Consider the following 21,382-nt stretch of genomic DNA (forward strand, 5'->3'; position numbering starts at 1 on the left):
TGATAAAAGGATCTGTAGACTGTAGACTGGATTGAATTAACCCATGGAACTTAAACAGCGCCACTTTGTATGATATTAATCATAATTTCATAAAGACAAGTTATTTGAAAGTAAGACATATATTGAAAGATAATTATATTGCGTTTTTGAGTGAATTGGAGACGATAACGTAGCTTCTGTTTACAGACAGGGGGCGGGGCGGGGGGCGGGGTTGAGCCATACGGCCGTCTGATTGGTTACTCCAGTGGGGAAGTGAGATCGTCAGTCAGAGGATCCTGGGTCAGCTGTTGGCTGTCGATCCCCCCCCCCCCCCCCACACACACACAAAACTCCACTGATTACATAGTCGCGACCACCGGGCAGAGAAGCGTCTCGCGGGAAGATTGAAGTCCGACGTCCTGCAGCTTCACTCCGTTTTCAGGTAAAGACGAGCTGGATGTTAGCCGCCGCTAGCTTAGCCATAGCATGTGCGCAGATTGTCCCATAGAGAAACACTACGTCTGATAGTAGCAGCCGAGCTAACAGCAGCTAGCTGAGCTCACAGCTCACAAATACGAACACAATGGAAACACCGTCTGAATCACTATGTCCATACTCTATTTATTACATGTTTACTATTTATCGCCACTATGACTGGTTGTTATGACAACCGAGGAAAAAAGATGTGGTCCGGGCAAGGATCTTGTAATCGTCCCGATCTGTGCGGTCGGCTCGGTGTGTTTTGTGAACTAGAAGGTGGAGGTGGGCAGTGGTGGGCCGTCAGGGCCAGCAAGGCCTTCTCTGCTGGCCTAAACATCATCAGAATATAAAAAATGTTTAAATAAATGTTCCCACAAATATGTATTCAATGATTCCCCAGAGTAAGAGTTATACTCTTCATTTCATAGCTTTCCTCTTGGTTGCACTGCTTCCAGCCCCAGGTTGAGATTTGGAGGGCTGGTCTTTATGTTAGATCTGTTATCCAATCATATTCAGCCATCGTGTGTTGCCAGGGGGCTAAAATCTGCCCTCAGGCCTTCAGAATCAACATTGCGGGCGCTGGTAGCTTCAAGTGAATGGGAATGAAAATGTTGTGTCAACCAATCAGCTTTAGAGTTGGCTCCTGTAGGCCTGCTAGCTGGCCCCGGAACCGGCACAGGAGCCAGCTAGCAGGCGTAGTGCTGCACGTCTTTTGATTGGATTTCCAATATTGGCAGGTATATGCAGAACCTCAGAACTAGGAAACTGAATTTGATAAACGAATTAATTCGTGTACTACTAAGCTATTTTTTCAACCCTCAATGGCGGAAGGAGGAGAAGATATCGATTTGGTCGAGGATATAATTATAAGGCCATTCTCAACGAACTTTAAGACCGACGCCGACGCTACAAAGCCCGTCACAGGCGGGGAAGGGGTTCGTTGGCCACTTTCAAAGTTCCAACTACGAGCGCTACCAACGGCTCACAGGCTCCGAGAAGCTCTGCACACTGGACTGCTGGGAAAGCCTATTTGCAAGTGATCGATTTGGTGTTTAGAGCCACACTGGCTTTGCAAACTTGAGTTGTCTAACCAAGGCAGCAACGAGACACCAAAGTACGGCTCGGCACCTACAAGCAATGGTGCTTTGAAAACTTTTGGGGACACGGAGCGGATCTACAGATCAACGAACAAGCGGCAGGGCAACGGAGCTGCACAACGGAAAGGTGAAGAAAAATAGGAAAATATTGAAAAGACTCATTAATTGTGTCATGTGTTTGGGTAAACAGGAACTTTCATCTTCATCATCACGGTGAAACTGCTTTGGGTGACAATGCGCTGTTTAGTGAACACACTGTAAAAAAAAGTTGGACTTAAAGCTCAAAGTTTGTGGACCAGAAATGGATAGAAGAAGAATATTATTAATATAACTCTGTTGCACTCGAGTATGTTCTTGCCTATTAGTTGAACTGGACTGTATTGCACTCTTCCCCTGCAATTCTCTGAATAAAAATGTCAATTTCAAGGTGACGCAACGCTTGGTTATCCTGCGTCTCTGTCTAACTGTATAGTGTCTAGAGCAGTGGCGGTGCGTCCATAGGGGGCGCTAGGGCGCCGCCCCTCTTAACATTTTGAGATGGGGAAAAAAAAAGAAGAAGAAAAAAAATACATCCTGTCAAAAAACATTATATGCCAAATCATTTAAATAGTAAATATACCGTGTTGACGTGCTAAATGTGTGTGGGAGACCGTCAGCCTGTCAACAACCACTTAAGTTAATGTGAAAAAATATAATATATCGCCACTCATTATCACGGCGAGAAGCCCCTCCCCTTTTTCGGGACACCGGCCCAATGTGTGTGTACGGGAGCGAGAAAACATTTCACAGTCGTTTCGGCAAGGACGGCTTCTCATTGGCGGATGAAACGTGAATCTTGGGGCACAAAAATGTGCGCTCATTGGCCAATGACATCGTTTTATTATTTCACGTGACTGGACTATTCGGCAGATCAGAGACCAGTATCTTCCCTCAGCCAGAGAGCTCCACGGAGCTACGGGAGCAGGTAGCTAACGGAGCTGTCAGCTGGAGCTCAGTGAGTAATGCGCTGTTTAGTTTCTCCTGTCTGTTGTTCCAAAGTCCTGGGACTGAAACTCTCTGGACTACAACGGGGTGAGGGATCTAAAGAGCTGCAGACAAGTGTAAAGCACGAATCTTGCCGCAGTTATCGAGCTAACAGCATGAAGCTAACTAGCTAACATCATGAAGCTAACCCTGTTTGCAGAGCAGCCGAAGGAGACCGAACTGGCATCGAAAACACAACGAAGAAGTTCTGAAAAACAGACACATTCCCTCAAGAATAATGGAAACAGGCTGGTTACAGACATGATTGACTTTAACCAGAGAGTTATTGAGAAGTTTGCCAACTTTAAAGAGAGGAGGCTACTTGTCTTTACAGTCGTGGGTCAACTCTGTCACCCAATGTAACATGTGATCTCTTTCTGACTCTATGGCGGCGCGCACGGACGCAGCGGCCCCTCTCTGTCCTGACCATTTTGTGTTTTGTTCTGTTTCTAAATGTTTGTGCAAAAGTTCGTCCAAAAATTGTTCGTCTTCGCCTCGTCTGTCTACGTCGGAACCCAAATATAGTCGCCAGGTTCTGTTAACCATCGGCAGGACCAAACTACACGGCACTCTGGACGCTGAACAAGCGGAAACACTCATGAGCACGGATTACCGCCGACCTCGACCACACCGACCACACGGACTCGACTGCCACTCCTCCCCAGAAAGGAGGCGCGAAGCGTTGTGAGAGGAAGCAGAAGAGGGTAGGCGCGGAGGTATCCGAGCTAGGCTAGCGGCTAGGCCAACTCGTCCAGCCATACCATCCATTATCATGGCTAATGTGCGATCCTTGGACAATAAAATGGACCACATTAGACTGCTGCAGACGGAGCAGCGAGACGTGAGGAACTGCTGTGTGCTTATCTTCACGGAAACATGGCTAAACGACAACATCCCGGACTCTGCTGTGAGACTGGAGGAGCTAACATGCTACCGAGCGGACAGAGCCCTCGCTGATGGAGGAAAAACTCGCGGCGGGTATGTGTTTACATCCGGGACGCATGGTGCCGGGCGCTGCCGTGGTATGTAGACACTGCTCACCACTGGCGGAGTTTATGATCATAAGGTGCCGTCCTTTTTATCTGCCGAGGAATTCACGGCGATTCTGCTAGTCGCTGTTTACATCCCCGACCTCCAACAACAGTGATAGAAATGCGGCACTCGGTGAACTGTATCAGGCCATCAGCGAACAACAGACGGCTCACCCATACGGCTTCACCATCTTTGCTGGAGATTTCAACCATGCAAACCTTAAGACTGTCCTTCCCAAACTACACCAGCATGTTGATTTCCCTACAAGAGGAGACAACATTTTGGATCTGGTCTACACAACCCACAAAGGAGCGTACAAGGCCTCCCCCCTCCCCCACATAGGTCTCTCTGACCACATCACCGTCATGCTAATACCAGCATACAGACCCAGAGTGAAAGCCTCCAGACCGGTTCTGAAGCAGGTACGGGTGTGGCCAGAGGGGGCCTCCTGCGCTCTCCAAGACTGCTTTGACTCAACAGACTGGGGAATGTTTCAACAGGCAGCCACATACAACGACCACACAGACATTTGGGAGTACACAGACACTGTTACTTCTTACATTAGCAAGTGCATTGATGATGTGACCCATGTAAAGACCATCACCACTGGCTAACCAGAAGCCGTGGCTAACAGGGGAAGTCCATCGGCTGCTGAGGACTAGAAATAGGGTCTTCAGAGCTGGGGACAAACGGACCTGAAAACAGCGAGCCAACCTGTCCCACGGCATCAGGAAAGCAAAAATTCCTACACAAAAAGATAACCCGGCACTTTAAAGACAGCAGAGACACACGCAGCCTGTGGCGGGCATTCAGACCATCACAGACTATAAACCCACGCCACAGAACTGCGACAGCAACATCTCTGCTAAACAACCTCAACAGCTTCTTTGCCCGGTTTGAAGCACAGAACAGCACTCGTCCACACAAGACTCCGCCCCCTCCCCACGATCAGGTTCTGTGCCTGTCTGCTGCCAGCGTGAAGAGGACTCTCTCGTCCATCAACACCCACAAGGCAACAGGTCCAGACAACATCCCTGGTCGTGTGCTGAAGGACTGCGCAGAGGAGCTTAAGGACGTCTTCACGGATGTCTTTAATACTTCTCTGAGACAAGCTGTTGTTCCATCATGCTTCAAGGTAACCACCATCATACCTGTGCCAAAGAAATCCACTCCGTCCTGCTTCAACGACTATCGTCCAGTGGCACTGACCGCCATAATCATGAAGTGCTTTGAACGACTAGTCATGTCGCATATCAAATCCATTCTCCCCCCCACTCTGGACCCTTTTCAGTTTGCATACCGGGCCAAACGGTCCACGGAGGATGCAATCTGCTCTGCTCTCCACCCAGCCCTCACCCACCTGGACAAAAAGACTCCTATGTAAGAATGCTGTTCATAGACTTTAGCTCAGCATTCAACACAATCATCCCACAACAACTAATCTGCAAACTTGACCAGCTGGGGCTCAACACCTCGCTGTGTAACTGGCTGCTGGACTTCCTGAGTGAGAGGCCACAAGCAGTACGTGTCGGCAACAACACCTCGAGCAGCATCACACTCAGCACAGGGGCCCCTCAGGGCTGTGTGCTCAGTCCTCTGCTCTTCACCTTGCTGACTCACGACTGCAAAACCAGCTACAGCACCAATCACATGGTCAAGTTTGCAGACGACACAACATTGATAGGTCTCATCACCAAGGATGACGAGACCCTCTACAGGAGGGAGGTCAACCTTCTGACCACGTGGTGCGGAGCCAACAACCTCCTGCTCAACAACAGCAAGACCAAAGAGATCGTTGTTGACTTCCGGAAAGGCCACACCCATCACCCACCACTGACCATCAACGGTGCGGACATTGAGCAGGTCAGCAGCACCAAATTCCTGGGGGTGGAAATCAGTGAGGACCTCTCGTGGACAGCCAACACTACATCGCTGGCAAAGAAAGCACAGAGGCGCCTCTACTTCCTCCGGAAACTGAGGAAAGCAGGAGCCCCCATCCATCATGTGCACCTTCTACCGCGGCACCATCGAGAGCATCCTGACCAACTGCATCACTGTGTGGGGCGGAAGCTGCACAGACCACAGCAGGAACGCCCTGCAGCGCATAGTGAAGGCAGCTGGAAGGATCATGGGTGCCTCACTCCCCCCCCTCCCATCCCTGCAGGACATATACATCACCCGCAAAGCGACCTCGATTGTGAGTGACCCCTGCCACCCCTCACACGGTCTCTTCAGCCTCCTGCCCTCTGGGAGGAGATACGGAGCCTCCGGGCTCACACCGCCAGGCTGTCCAACAGCTTCATCCACCAGGCTGTCAGGAAGCTGAACTCTCTCCCCATCCTCCCACTCCGTCCTCTCTCAGACTCACATGTCTGAATGCTGCTAGCACAATTTATGTTGTCTATATGTTTACATGTTTCTTACTATTTTTGCACTTTATGTTGTCTATGCACTTTATGTTGTCTATATGTTCACAAGTTTTTTACTATTTTTGCACTCTATGTTGCACAATTCACTTTATGTTGGACAGAAGAGAAACGCAATTTCGATCTTCTGTATGTTTGCACATATGGAAAATTGACAAATAAAACTGACTTTGACTTTTGACTTTCTGCTCTGAACCTCTTTCATGTGAGGGTGAAACTCTTTTATTTTGCAAACCTCTGAAACCCAACCCAATGTTCCTTAAAGCTGCTCTGAACCTCTCATGCCCAAAGTTACAGTGTGTTGATAGTTGTTATTGGACCGTGTTGAGCACGCTGTGTTCTTGAAATAAAGCTTAGTTTTTTACAATATTCTCCTCAAAACCTCTTTTCTTCTCATTGTTGAATGCTATTTAAACCGCGTCGCCCAACTGCGCCCCCACCCCCAAAAAAAATTCACCAGCCACCACTGGTCTAGAGCAGTAGTTCTCAACCTTTTTTCAGTGATGTACCCTCTGTGAAATACTTTTTTCAGCCAAGTACCCCCTAACCAGCGCAAATAATCTTTGGTAAAAAAAAAGTATACACAGCCATCAGTGTCGGATTTATTAAACTGTCAACACTGAACATTGCATTAAACTGAATGCTTTAGCATTTACATTTGAATGAGAAACTTGTGCTTGTGCTTCACTGAGGATCTTTGTCAGTCTTGGTGGCAGGGAGGCCACTGCTGTGATGAAGCTCTTCTCCAGGCACAGTCTGTTTCTTTGCTTTGTTTTGATCACAGTCATTGCAGAGAAGGAGGCCTCACATAAATATGTGGAGGCAAAGGGCAGTAGCTGCTCCAAAGCTTTCTGGCAGGTCAGGGTGCTCCTGCTTCACACACACCCAAAACTGTGTGAGTGTGGATGTGGCAAACTTCATCTGGAGGCCACGGTCAGATGACACTTCCAGGAGTTTTTCCTGATAAGTGACTGAGCGATTAAATATATCTCGTGTTCTATTTTGTGGTGCCCCCTCAGGACTTGATGCCCTACGCGCTGCGCGTTATGGGAGCGGAGGCGCTGCGTGGACATAAATCCCATTAAAACATAGTCGTCTGAAAACTGACGGGATTTTGCCGGCTCTGGTTTGGCCTTCTTTGGCACTTGTCCCTCCGTGTTTTCAGCAGCATTGCTGCTACGCTTCAACCACGACTTCATTATTTGAGTTTAAAAGCCGGCAGTGATAGACCGGTCATGACCGTTAGCGTGTGCCACGTTGGGTCAAACCATCCTGATATGGGGGAGACTCTGGGTTTTTAGGATAATTAAATTAAATTGCCTACTAAATATACAATTCAGTTTATGAACTTACACTTGTGTTTTATTGAATATTTATGAAATAACTATTTTTAAAGGATTTTTGAATGGATGCTAATTTTAAATTGATTTTAAAAAATCTCACGTACCCCCTGGAGTGCCTTCACGTACCCCCAGGGGTACGCGGACCCCCATTTGAGAACCACTGGTCTAGAGTATATGGCATCATAATGACAGTAATAAGAGGTAGATTAATTCGGGTGGGACTGTGTAGGACCTCACTGAAGGCCCACGGCACGCCACTGGAGGTGGGGATAGTAGTTGTACCAGCAGCAGAACGTGACCGACTGTCTGCATATTGCTGTCCGCAGGCAGCATGAACTCGCTCCCGGGAAGAGCCGCGATGTCTCTGTGTCTCAGGCGCATGGCGGCGGGCGGCATGAGGGTCTTCGCCGGCTCCTCCGGTCACCCCGCCGGTGGCGTGCCGGCCGCCAGGGCCTCTCTCCAGGCTGTGCGTGTCTGCCACTCCGGGACGAGCCAGAAGGGCAGAGTCAGTACCAAGAAGCGGGGCTACGACATCACCAGAAACCCGTACCTGAATAAGGTGAGCTCTCCGGTGTGCCCGGTGCGTGTCGTCATCGTGTCGTTTAGGAAACAAATGCCTGCAAACGGGTTCCTTTCATTCAACATGGCCGCAGATAGGTGCATGTAAGTACAGTATGTCTGGTTGTATATGGACATTGCAAAACAGCTGAATACAACTACATTTTTTAACGCATTTTTAAGATACTGATTTTTATTTATAAAAAATAATAATCGTTTATTTAGATCTTCAAGCAAATACTGAAAATGCCTTGTTTTGTCTTACTAATATTACAAAATAATATATAAAAATATTTAATTTTGACGAGTGAATTGTTGGTATTTTAGCTTAAAGGATACTCGGCCTCTTGTCCTCCCATTGTATTATAAAAGATCTTGCACACACACGTGGTGTGTGACCTGTCAGCACAACTTATTTATATCAGCTTCTCTGAAGGCCTCTTAGCTGCTACAATTCCTTCCATTCATAAGGTAGCTTTCTGGAGCTGATGTGGTTTTGTAGTATACCACATGTACAGAGTGTGACGGCCCCTAATGAGGACTGGACTGCCACAGACCTGATGGGAATGTACTGTTGAAAACCACCTAGAAACTTTTGAATTGTGTATCCAGAATTGTGGCAATTGCACTGCATATGCACATAACGGTATCAATGATTTGGCAGTCAGTGTGGAGTCACTCGGATTTTTTTCAGTTATATTAAAAATTCAAAAAAGCTTGTTCCAAATATGCTGCAGATCTGAAAAACAAACCTCCACCAAGTGACTCATCTAGGTTTTCTTTTGTTTTACTGCATTTTTTCCCCCCCAAACTGGGAATACTTTTTTTTGTTTTTGTCTGCCTTGCTCACTACATCCAGACAGATACAGACCCTTGAGCTGAGTTTGTTGATTTGGGTTGAGAGGAGCTTACACTTCCTGACGCCCAGTCAGCAGTTAACGGTCCAGTTAGAAATCGAGTAACTGCTTACTTGTTTTAAACAACCCTAAAATGACAATTGTTTTTCACCATTACAGTTGCAGTTATTAATTTCTGACCCTATTCACATTCCTCTTTCTTTCTGCAAACCTACCAAACTGATTGCAGTGACCTCTGAAATGTCAAGCTAAATCTAATCATAACCATCTAAATGCAACACGTGGGATTATATTGATGCTATTATGTCGTAATTCATAACATTTGGATTGGAGCCATGACTAAGACTAAGCAGTTTCTACTTTCCCCACCAACATGCCGTCTCTCCCTCTTCTTTAGTGTTTTAGTAGCTACTGTTTGAGGGTGCCATCTTCATGGGTTTACTTAACCTTCTTGCTCTAATGGGTTTATTTTATCTCTTTTAATCTGTGACTTTCTCTTTGACCGTGTTCTCACACACACTTGTTAAACGCATTTACATGTGAAAAGATTTCCATTCACATTTGTGACGTTAGACTAGTTTGAAAGTTTGCTGTGCGGCCCTTGTGTGATGTTAATCTGGTTTAGTGTGTCAGAGTATCTCCTTTTTTATTCTTGCCATCTGGCAGGCAGATCTATTACTGTACCGTATAGTGTTGGTCGGCCGCATCTTTGAAATACTCCTCAATGGAAAACATGCAGCTTGTGGAGCAACTGTAGATGTGATGATTTTAAGATGTAAGACTATTAGCAACTGTATATCTAATCCACTCCAGCATGAATAATTTACCGGGACACGGTTATGTTCACATATTTCCACAGACCCACAGTAGAAAAACACAAGCTGACCTGAGGAGGCCAGTTGGTTCCCAATGTAGGTCAAGAACGGAGAGGAAACGGAGAGAGTGATACGAGGAAAGAGAAATGAAGCTGACAGGGGAGTGAGCTCAGGCTCTCGCACTATTGGACAGAATAAATTGGTTAAAAGATCACGCTCCCCTCCAATCGCTCTCTTGAAAGAATGCCAACGTCGAGCCGAGGAGCGGCAGCATAACTAGAAGGCAGAAGAAGGAGTGTGTGAGGCTGCTCGCCAGAATAAAAGCTCTGCCACGTCTTGTTTACCGCTTTGAGTGAACAAAATATTGCTCTGACTTTTTTAAATGTTGCTTTATTCCCAGTGTTTCCATACCCCTCCAAAAAATGGGCAGTAATTAAAAAAATGTTAAGACCACCTTATTCGGGCGCGTGCATGAGTCACAACCAACCACATTCTGGGATGACTAACCCATGAGTCACTGGTCTGGGTTGTTTGAGTTCTTATTTAGTGAGAGCTCTTTCCGTGGGCGCAGCGTTGTGTAACCGCTTTTCCTTCCACGTTGCAGGGAATGGCGTTCACTTTGGAGGAGCGCTTGCAGCTGGGCATCCACGGCCTGCTGCCCCCCTGCTTCCTGTCCCAGGACGTGCAAGTGCTGCGTGTCATGAAGAGCTACGAAACACGCTCCAATCCTTTGGACAAGTGAGGGAACTCGAGTCTGACTTTTTACAATATACAGGACTGTCTCAGAAAATTAGAATATTGTGATAAAGTTCTTTATTTTCTGTAATGCAATTAAAATATCTCATAAATTTGATTCAGACCAAGTAAAAAAAAATAACAGCTGAGTGTTTGTCAAGGCTCAGGAAACCCTTGCAGGTGTTTTTAGACAATTCAAGTGATTTGTTTAATACCCTACTAGTATATTCTAATATTTAGAGATAGGATATTATCAGCAATATCTGTATATATAATGCTGAGGTGCTGTTCAAGAAGACAGCTGCAGATGTTGGAGGGGGGGGGGGGAAGGTAGAGAGAGCCATTGTGGAAAATACTACACGCAAAGTGTATAAATATTCAGACCACAGCTATTTAGAAAAAAATCTCCCTCTTTTGAATTGTCTATGTACAAAGAAAAAAAGTTTAGATTTTTGACATTTTATTCTTAAATAAGAAAAACATCTGTTTCCCAGCGCACCATCTGGTGTCGTCACATGATTACAAGTTTATTTCTCGTCCCATGAAAGACATCCAGTGGCCTTGTAGTGAAGACGCATGAAAGATAACTGCAGCACCTCTGGCTTGGTTCTGTCCCGGGACACCAGTTGCTTGTCGGGCCTCTTATCTCACTGTCGTTCACGCAGACGTGTTTTTATCACCATTTCAAATGTACACAAATCAGAGACACGGTTTGCACAAAAGCAAAATGTCGCTGTTTGCTCTCCGCCTCAGGTACATCCTGCTAATGACGCTGCAGGACAGGAACGAGAAGTTGTTCTACCGTTTGCTGACCTCTGACATCGAGAAGTTCATGCCCATCGTGTACACTCCCACTGTGGGCCTGGCCTGCCAACAGTATGGCTACGCCTTTAGGAGACCACGGTGAGAATAACCACAGCTACACGTGTTTGTTCTTTTTTTCATCCTCACATTTGGTTTAACATTCTTTACGACGGACCATTTTCTCATGTTTTGAAACGACCAATCATTTCTGCTCATCATCTCTGTTTGGCTGAGACGTGAAACTGGTTTGAGTAACTCCATCACATAGAACACGTTTTGGTTAAATCTGAATTTAATTGTTATTGTCGGGGAAAAGACAAAGAAGTGATTTAATCATTATTTGTTTAATATGTGTACAGCTGTGTCTCAAAAAGCGGATACATTGAGGTCAGTTGTACGGGGATTAAAATAATAAAAGCAATGATGCATCGATTGGATTTTATTCTTATTTTTTTACCAAAATCAATGTTGACCTGTCACTCTGGTCTTGGATCATTTCCAATCAGGACACATTACAGGGCAGCAGTATTGACTTGATGATGCACCATTTTAAGATTGGAAACCTTCTTGTTCACAGAGGACTGTTCATCACCATCCACGACAAAGGCCACATCGCCACCATGCTCAACTCCTGGCCCGAGGAAGACATCAAGGTACACGCACACACACACACACACACACACACACACCAGGCCTGGGAACCTAACACGGTACGATACATATACAACTGATGTGTGTGTGCTCCTGCAGGCCATAGTGGTGACAGACGGGGAGCGTATCCTCGGCCTGGGAGACCTGGGAACCAACGGCATGGGCATTCCTGTGGGGAAGCTGGCGCTCTACACGGCCTGCGGGGGTGTCCAGCCACAGCAGTGTCTCCCTGTGCTGCTGGACGTCGGCACTGACAACCAGGTGTGCGGTGTTATCAGCAGCCGCCGCACGTCCTGTGTGACTCTTATCGGTCGATGGGGCGTATCGGAGGAGTTCAACCATAAAACAGGAAGGAAATGTCAAGTTGTCGCTCATAAAATGATCGAGTGATATCTTTGGTCCAGACGCTCCTCGACGATCCCCTGTACATCGGACTGAAGCACAAGAGAATCCGAGGGAAGGAGTACGACGATCTGGTGGACGAGTTCATGCAGGCGGTGACGGACAAGTGAGGAGAAACACAAAGGGCGGAAGACGGTGCGAGCGAACCCTGATGTCTGACTCGTGTCCCGCTGTCGCTCTGCAGGTACGGGATGAGCTGCCTGATTCAGTTTGAGGATTTCGCCAACAGAAACGCCTTTCGCATCCTCAACAAGTACAGGAGTCGATTCTGCACCTTCAACGACGACATCCAGGGTACTCGAACTCTCTCAGCCATCACGGCGGCTTTTTACACACAATATTTATGTCTTTTTTGTCTTTAAACTGAACACATTTTTACGACTCTCACTAAGACATAGATGAGCCTTGAAATAACAGCGTCAGTAGCGCTTGCATGCGTCTGATCATAAATACTGACACAGATCATTTTGTGATGACATTTTCTAAGGGAGCATGCATCTTTAGTAAGAAATCAAGATGTCAGTTCACCTCCGAGATTTACTTTATAAAAGCCTGCTTATGTAAAAGCGCATTCGCATGAAGCTGCACAGATGCAAACTTTCCTCAGATGATTTGTTTAATGGTGCCGGGGATGGGAAGTGTCCATGAAGGAGCCGCTTGCTCCCCCTGCTGGAGTCCTCTGGTAACTACTCCCATTCGTACTACTGCTGCTGGCGTGAGGATGACGTCACGCATAAAGCAAAAGAATACACACTAATGTGCTACAACTACTGAAAGAGGCAGTAAATACGAAGCCTGACAAATGATAAAACATGGAAATATCGGAATGTAAAAATACTGAACAAATGATAAAATAGTTAATTTTTTTATTTCTGAATTACAGATTATTTTTGTTCTTAAATTACCTGGATGGTCATGATGCACTTTCTGCACATGTCCATCCGTCTGTCTTATTTTTCTTATGAGATTTAAATCAACTGGGGGTGGCTGACCACAAAATAATATTATTGTTTCAGACTTTTTACATAACTGGTAGAAATATGCAGTGACAAGCGGCCACAATAAGATAATTTATTTACCTTTTTATTTATTTACTTATTTTTATATCACAAGCCAAACAACTGAAAACCACCGCTCTAAATGACAGTTTTCTTTCCTCTCTTCAGGCACGGCCTCAGTCGCTGTTGCTGGGATCTTAGCTGCTCTGAAGATCACCAAGAACACGCTCTTAGACCACACCGTTGTTTTCCAGGGTGCGGGCGAGGTCAGAAGATTTCCGCCCACTGAATTTTATTCTGTTCTGTAATCCCTAAGAAATAACACTCAACTCGGCTGACTCATTTAAAACTAGCCGAGGTCAAATTATCCTCTTTTTTTCAACTACATTTTTCTTTTTTTCTTCTTTTCCCAGGCTGCTCTGGGTATCGCTCACCTGCTCATGATGGCGATGGCCAAAGAGGGAATAAGTAGGGAAGAAGCTGCCAAGAGAATCTGGATGGTGGACTCAAAGGGTCTCATTGTAAAGGTAAAGTGTGCATCTGTCTCTTGTCTCCTGCAAGATGGCGCCGTGCCAACGGCTGCCTGTCGCAGTAGCTGCCCATATGCTTTTTATTTTACTGTCTTTTTTTCCACTTTTCCTCTCGTTCTTTTCCTTTTCTTTCACGTTGGTCTAAGTTACGGTCGGACAATGGACAGTAACTACTTTTTTCGCAACTTTTCCCGTGGCTTTTGTTCACTTTGTCGTGTGTATCGGAGAGCCACAACAAACAATGACTGGGACCGTTGTTTACTCGCGCGCTCAGCTGATCGCGCTGTGCAGGCCGCAGCTTCTGCCTGGAGACAGACCTGTGATCCCCGTGGAGCTACGGAGAAGAGCTCGCGGCTGCAGGGCGGGTGCCAAGAGGAGGGCTAAAACGAGGAGATACAAACCCTCGGTACCGGCGATCATAACGGGGAACGTGAGGTCTTTGGCGAATAAGACGGATGAGCTCGGCGCGCTGGTAATGACAGAGGATCTTCCGTGAGAGCAGCCTCTTGTGTTTTACTGAGACGTGGCTGCAAGCGGACTATCCGGATCACAGCGCGACTGTACCCGGCTTCAGGACTGTTCGGGTGGGCAGAAGAGAGGGGGCGGGATCGCTGTTTATGTGAATGAACGGTGGTGTAATCCCGACCATGTGTGTGTGAAGGAGCGCTTCTGTAGCCGAACATTGAACTGCTGGCCGTGGGGATGCGCCCTTATTATTTGCCGAGGGAGTTCACGTCCGCCATTGTAGTTGTCGTTTACGTGCCACCATCAGCTGACGCTGAGGAAGCTGTGGACACCGTCCACTCCACTGTGTCTGCTCTGCTGAATCATCAGCCTGGAGCATTCATGACTATCACTGGTGACTTTAACCACACCACATTGGATAAAGCTCTGCCAACCTTCCATCAATACATAGACTGCCCAACAAGGAACAATAAAACTCTGGACTTGCTGTATGCTAATACTAAGGATGCATACAGTGCCACTGCCCTTCCCCCCTCGGCAGGTCTGATCATGACCTGGTCCGGCTGACACCAGGTATGTTCCTCTGGTGAAGAGGCTGCCTGTGACCACCAGGACTGTGAGGAGGTGGTCTCTGGAGGCTGACGACGCTCTGCAGGACTGCTTCGAGTCAACGGACTGGGATGTGTTGTGTGGACCGCATGGGGAGGACATCAACAGTATGACCGACTGCATCACGGAATACATCAAGTTCTGTGAACACACCACCATCCCATCACGGACTGTGCGCTGCTTCCCCAACAACAAGCCCTGGATCACCAGGGACCTGAAGGCGCTTCTTTACATGAAGAAAGCTGCTTTCAGGTCTGGGGACAGGGATGAGCTGAGGAGAGCCCAGCGCAACCTGAAGGTGAAGCTCAGGGAGGGCAAGGACTCCTACAGGAGGAACCGGTGTCTCTGTGAGAGTCACTTTCTTTGACTTCTCCAGTGCATTTAACACCATCCAGCCACTGCTGCTGAGTGAGAAGCTGCGGGTGGCCGGTGTGGACGCGTCCACCATCTCCTGGATCACTGACTACCTCACAGGCAGACCACAGTTTGTCAGAATGGGCCGTGTGCTGTCTGGAGGTCAGTGATGTTGGAGCCCCACAGGGAACTGTTCTGTCTCCCTTCCTCTTCACCCTGTACACCAGTGACTTCCAGTACAACACGGAGTCATGCCATCTGCAGAAGTACTCTGATGACTCTGCAGTGGTCGGGTGTATTAGGGATGGACGGGAGGAGGAGTACAGGGCAGTGGTGAGCGACTTTGTAAAGTGGGCCGATGAGAATCACCTTCGGCTGAACGTGGCCAAGACCAGAGAGATGGTGGTGGACTTCAGGAGGAAGGCGACAGCTCCTACACCTCTGAGTGTCCTGGGAGTGGACGTGGACATGGTGGAGGAGGACCAGTACCTGGGCGTCTCCATCGACAGCCGACTGAACTGGAAGGCCAACATCAACGCTGTGTACAAGAAGGGGATGAGTCGACTCTTTTTCCTGAGAAAGCTTCGATCCTTCAACGTGTGCAGCAAGATGCTGGAGTTATTCTACCAGTCGGTTGTCGCCAGTGTGCTGCACTTTGCCATTGTCTGCTGGGGGAGCAGCATCGGAGCCGGTGACACCAGCCGTCTTAACAAACTGGTTAGGAAGGCTGGCTCCATCATCGGCTGCCAGCTGGAGCACCTGGAACAGGTGGTGGAGAGGAGGACGTTGAAGAAACTTGTGTCCATATTGGACAACCCGGACCACCCTCTCCACCACCTCCTACAGCAGGGGTGGCCAACCAGTCAGAGACTAAGAGCCACATTTTTTACTGTGTTACCGCAAAGAGCCACATCATACACATATGTGTGCGCGCGCACACGCACACACACACACACACCTCTGATCAGCCAGATTTATTGTAAATGTCACACACCAACATGATGAAAAACTGTACCTGCTTTTCTGCCTGGCTTTTCAAAGCGACCAACTTGTTCTTGCGAAGTTCCGTCCCTTTTGGAAATTCCTGTTCGATGTTAGGGTGGAGTGAGCTGAAGTGACGCTGAAGATTTGAAGCTTTGAAATGCGCTAATGCTGCGTGACATATAAGGCAGATCGGCTTGCCATTACGTTTAACAAAAAAATATAAACTCTCCCACTCTGGCAAAAACGTCCTGTGTTCTTCTTCATATTTTCGTTTGGCTGTGCTTTTTTCCCCTGCCATTTCAAGAGGTAACTTGACGGAAATTGTTTACAACACAAATGATGGCACACCAAAGATTCTCTCGTCGCTCGTTTGACGTCACTCAACCAGGCTTACATGGTCAGTGTGCCATCTAGCTGTAGGGGGAGTGAATGACAGCGCCAGCCAAGCATTTTTGACGCATGTCATGTGACAGCTCCTGAAGAGCCGCATGAAACTAGTTAAAGAGCCGCATGAGGCTCGCGAGCCGCGGGTTGGCCACCCCTGTCCTACAGGGACAGAGGAGGACTTTCTCCAGACGTCTCCTCACGCTCCGCTGCCACAAGGACAGATACAGGAGAACATTCCTGCCGGCGGCTATGAGGCTCTATAACAGTTCACCTCTTGCCAGATCCTAGTGCAATAACTGCAATAGTAACTCCATATTCACACTATGTTGATCTGCACTTCACACATTTCATTTTCATTTACGCTACACACATACACACACTTTGCATTTTGCACACTGTCTATATTTAATATTTTTATATTTTATATTTAATTTAATTTGAGTCATTAGTATTGTATTGTGTATGCATATATGTTGTATATATATATTTTATTTTATATTTTACTTTGTATACTTCTTGTATACATCTATAGCTTTCATCCCTATTCTTTATATTTTATTTTTTTTATTCTCGTGTGTTTAGTTTATTGGTGCTGCTACTGCTCCGACAAATTTCCCCATGGGGATTAATAAAGTATCTATCTTGCTTTGCTTTGCAAGATATCGACTGTGTTAATCACTAAACGGCAACAAAATTCACAATTTACTCATTTAGGGACGAGGCAATCTCAACCACGAGAAGCTGGAGTTCGCTCACGATCACGCTCACATAAAGACCCTGGAGGAGGTGGTGTACACCATCAAACCCACTGTGATCGTAGGTGAGTCCACCTGGAAGGACCCATGGTTGTTGTTTTTTAATGGTGTTAAAATAAAACCTCTTTATAACTGTTTGTTTCATCCATTTATGGTTAACAGTTGTGGAAAAACTGAAATACCTATAAAAGGTGAATTCCTGTCCCTCCAGCGTTTGCTCGGCACAATAACACAAATCAACCGACTCTAAAAGACTTTTGATGTATAAGTTCTTAGGTCTAAAGTCAAATAGTGCATGTGTAATGAACTGGAACAAATTCTTCACCTTTTTTTAATCAAAGCCGTTACACCACTGCGATGTGCATTGTTTCAAGATAAAAGAAGAAATCATAAGACAATTATTAATAGTAGAAACTTCCATTGGTTTAAAAAACCTAAAATTTGGAGATATATATATATTTTTTTGCTTGACAGTAATCGACCCATGTGGTCTGAAATTGCACCTTTTTAATTCACATTGTTTCTGTGGAGCGCGTGACGTTCAAGTCCTGTTTTGTTGATGCGGTGTCCCCGTGTTGTGTTTCCTGAACATGAAGGAGTCGCCGCTATCGCTGGAGCGTTCACCGACAAGATTATCAAAGACATGGCGGCCTTCAACGAGAGGCCGATCATCTTTGCCCTGAGTAACCCCACCAGCAAGGCGGAGTGCACCGCGGAGCAGTGCTACCAGCTCACAGAGGTAACCGTCGGCCAGCATACAGACCCCTGAAAATGTTCACTGTTTGTTTCATTGCAGCCATTTTGCTCAAATTAAAAAAGTTAATTTTATTTCCCATTAATGTCGCTCAGCAGCCCATCTTGAAAAAAACAAATGTAGAATTTTTTGCGAATTTATTAAAAAAGAAAAACTGAAATATCACATGTTCATACTTTTTTAATTTGAGCAAATGGCTGCAATGAAACGAAGTGAAACATTTAAAGGGGTCTGAATACTTACTGTACCCACTGCACTACTGTGTGCACTTGAGATGCAACAACAACATCATCTGTTATTTTACACGTGTTTATCTTTTTCTGTGCTTTTATGGCTACATTTCTCTATTTACGCACCGTCTACACACCGAGCAAAACATTTAGAGGCTCCGGAAGAATGTATCAGCGAAGCGATAAACCGATCACATGTTTTATCTGATCAGCTGTCGCCGATACAACTCATACTCTAACTTTGTGTGTGTGGCTGTGGCTGGCTCCACAACGTCCCTGTACACTTTTACATCAATCTGCCGTCCCAGAAATGTTTCTCGACGTTTTAGCAGTGTAAATCAAATCCACATCTTATCTTTATGTTATCTTTATCTCAAATAAGAAACACATCTTTCTGTTGCCTTTTACAGAAGTGACTCACTCTCAGGGATTTCTCCTCCTCTCCCTCAGGGTCGGGGCATCTTCGCCAGCGGCAGTCCGTTCGACCCAGTGACTCTGCCTGACGGACGCACCTTCTACCCCGGCCAGGGAAACAACGCCTACGTCTTCCCCGGAGTGGCTCTGGGTGTCATTGCCTGCGGAGTGCGCCACATATCTGACGACATCTTCCTCCTCACGGCCGAGGTATTGTCTTCACATTTCTGGCCATTATGGCCCTCTTCTTCTTTTTTAATTCTCTTCTGCACTTCCCTCCAACTCGGTATCACCTGTTCATTGTTTCAGGCGATCGCTAACATGGTAACAGAGGAGCACCTGGCCGAGGGAAGGCTGTACCCTCCTCTCAACACCATCAGAGAGGTGTCCTTCAAGATCGCAGTGAAGGTAAGTGATCGGCCCTCAATCCTCACAGGGGATTAGTAACTTTAGTTTCAAATATCATGGGATGGTAAATATTGGAGCAGGATAGTTTACATATTTGGATCAACTAAATCGTATTCATTATTCCTCCTTGAAGTGTTTGTGTTTACGTACAATAAAAGTCAAGAGGTCTCTACGACTGCCTGGAAATGTTATTAATTCTGATTTACTCAAAGATTACGTCTCAAATTACACTTGGTTTAGCTGAAGGTGTTTTATTGTGATTTATTTATTGTATATCTTTATTTAAAAGGGACCATATACAGTTAAAACATATGTGTCACCATTTGATGCACTGTACCAGATTGTAGTTGCAGCTAATTTGCATCTGTCGTCCCTTGACAGACCATAATAAACATAAAACAATAACAAGCAGCACAGGAAAAGACAGAATACAACAGTATGTGTAAATGTTGTGAGTAACTACTGTGATTGAGATGTGAGGATTTTGTTTTTAAAACTCAGGAATGGATTTGTATTCCTTAATTTAATGCAGATATATGTGCCTGCTAAAGCTAATTTAATATTTTTTTACAATTATATTTATTGTATTTAGCAACAAAGTCTTTTAGGAAAATGAAAACTCTAAATAGTCTTGAATAAATAAAATCTTTTAAATATTATTTATGAAGAGCTTAATACTCATTAACTCATTAACTCTTCATCAGGACTGTTGATCTGATCTGATTGACACGAGATTCTAATTTACGTGACATCACTTTTTTTCATTCAGTTCCACTTTAACAGTGAAACTGAATTTTTTTCCTGCTAAATAACCCAAAAAAGTTTGGTCTTTGTTCATTGTAGTAAGAAATCTATATTAATAAAATAACAATTCCATACTCTTTCCCCCCGTTTCCGTCTCTGGCAGATTGTCAACTACGCATACACGCACAACATGGCGTCCCTGTACCCTGAGCCCAAAGACAAGGAGGCGTTTGTGCTGTCTCACATCTACAGTCCGGATTACGACTCCTTCGCTCTGGACACCTACAGCTGGCCACAGGACGCCATGAAAGTCCAGGATGTGTGATCACGTAAATACGCTGACTCAGCGTAATGCACAATTTCTGCTTTGCCTCCGTTCAGAAATGTTGACGATTTTTTTTCCTTTTTGCTTTCTCTTTTTGTTTCTGTCATTTTTTTCTTCCTTTTATACATTTTAGTAAGTCTATAGTTGTATTTTGCTCTTTCGGAACTGTATTTCTAGTTTTCACTCCTCTGTATTTGATTGAAGGTCTTGACTGAGTCAAATGTTTCATAGCCACACTTACAAACAGCACATGAACTATCTTCAGCGTGACCTCTATAACTTTGCTAGTTGAACTACACTCCGTCCACCAGATTATCTTGCCGAGACGTCGCCGTATGTAGCGCTCTGTAGCGGAAAGGGAAAATTAAAAGCACAGACGAGACCTTTCCCTCCCCAACAGTAGAAGAGGGCGGAGCCAAGCAGTGACTCATTGAACTGAAGCCAGTGGCTTAAATAACAATGCAGTGGTGAACATGAACGCACAAGGCGTCCTCTTGTCTGGCCACAAATCAACAGGGGACTCATGATGAAGCTTTAGAAGCATGACACCAGTGAGCTGACACTCCCAGTGCCTCTTCCTGCGTGGCCTCAGGATTCACACACTGCTCCATATTCTTTTTGTTGGGCTTGTTTCTAAGAAGCCCGATTCGGCTCGTCCCCGGAGCTGCTTCTGCGTATTTTACACTCCTTATTTATCAGGTCACATGTTTCAGCCTGCACACGAGACGGAGAAACACTCCGATCGGCTTCTCCATCTCTGGTTGAATCGTTGTTATTCTTAATGGCACTTCTGTTTCGAGGAGGCATTGTTGGGGATCAAGTGTCTCCATCAGGATGTTTTTTGTATACAATGGTGTCTTTTCTCTTTTGGTTTTGTACAGCGCTCCTCCTGTCGTGGTGTTTTTGCCAAAGTTACTGATGAATTGTATCGTATATTTTACTTCGAGATGACATGATATTCTGCAAGCTTTACTATTTGGAAGATATGTTTGAAGTTTTTTAATAAAATTGTCTTCAAAATATGTCTGATTTATGGCGTTTTAGCTGCAAAAATACGTGTGTGTTCTTTAGGAAGCAGTGTTGTATTGCTGTACATGTTCTTATGGAGCATCTCTGAAAAAGATCTTAATCTTAACTTGATCATTCCCTGTTAAATGAAGAACAAATTACAATTAATTAAACTGGACATTCATGAGACTGAGTGACTCGTAATGCTGTCGTTC

The 21,382-nt window shown here is 45.8% G+C and overlaps 1 protein-coding gene across 1 annotated transcript; it reads left to right on the forward strand.

Moving 5' to 3' along the window:
- Positions 1–320: 320 nt before the first annotated feature.
- me3 (malic enzyme 3, NADP(+)-dependent, mitochondrial) lies at positions 321–21,181 on the forward strand. Its single transcript, XM_056424651.1, has 15 exons — positions 321–421; positions 7,707–7,939; positions 10,215–10,348; positions 11,099–11,248; positions 11,727–11,802; positions 11,900–12,061; positions 12,205–12,308; positions 12,387–12,496; positions 13,369–13,466; positions 13,614–13,727; positions 17,244–17,349; positions 17,881–18,023; positions 18,719–18,892; positions 18,992–19,090; positions 19,998–21,181. Exons 2-15 carry the CDS (start codon positions 7,712–7,714, stop codon positions 20,157–20,159), a joined length of 1,860 nt encoding a protein of 619 aa, XP_056280626.1. The 5' UTR covers positions 321–421; positions 7,707–7,711; the 3' UTR covers positions 20,160–21,181.
- Positions 21,182–21,382: the final 201 nt, after the last annotated feature.

This window comes from Pseudoliparis swirei, chromosome 2, assembly GCF_029220125.1.
Source record: "Pseudoliparis swirei isolate HS2019 ecotype Mariana Trench chromosome 2, NWPU_hadal_v1, whole genome shotgun sequence".
In the NCBI taxonomy this organism is placed as follows: Eukaryota; Metazoa; Chordata; class Actinopteri; order Perciformes; family Liparidae; genus Pseudoliparis; species Pseudoliparis swirei.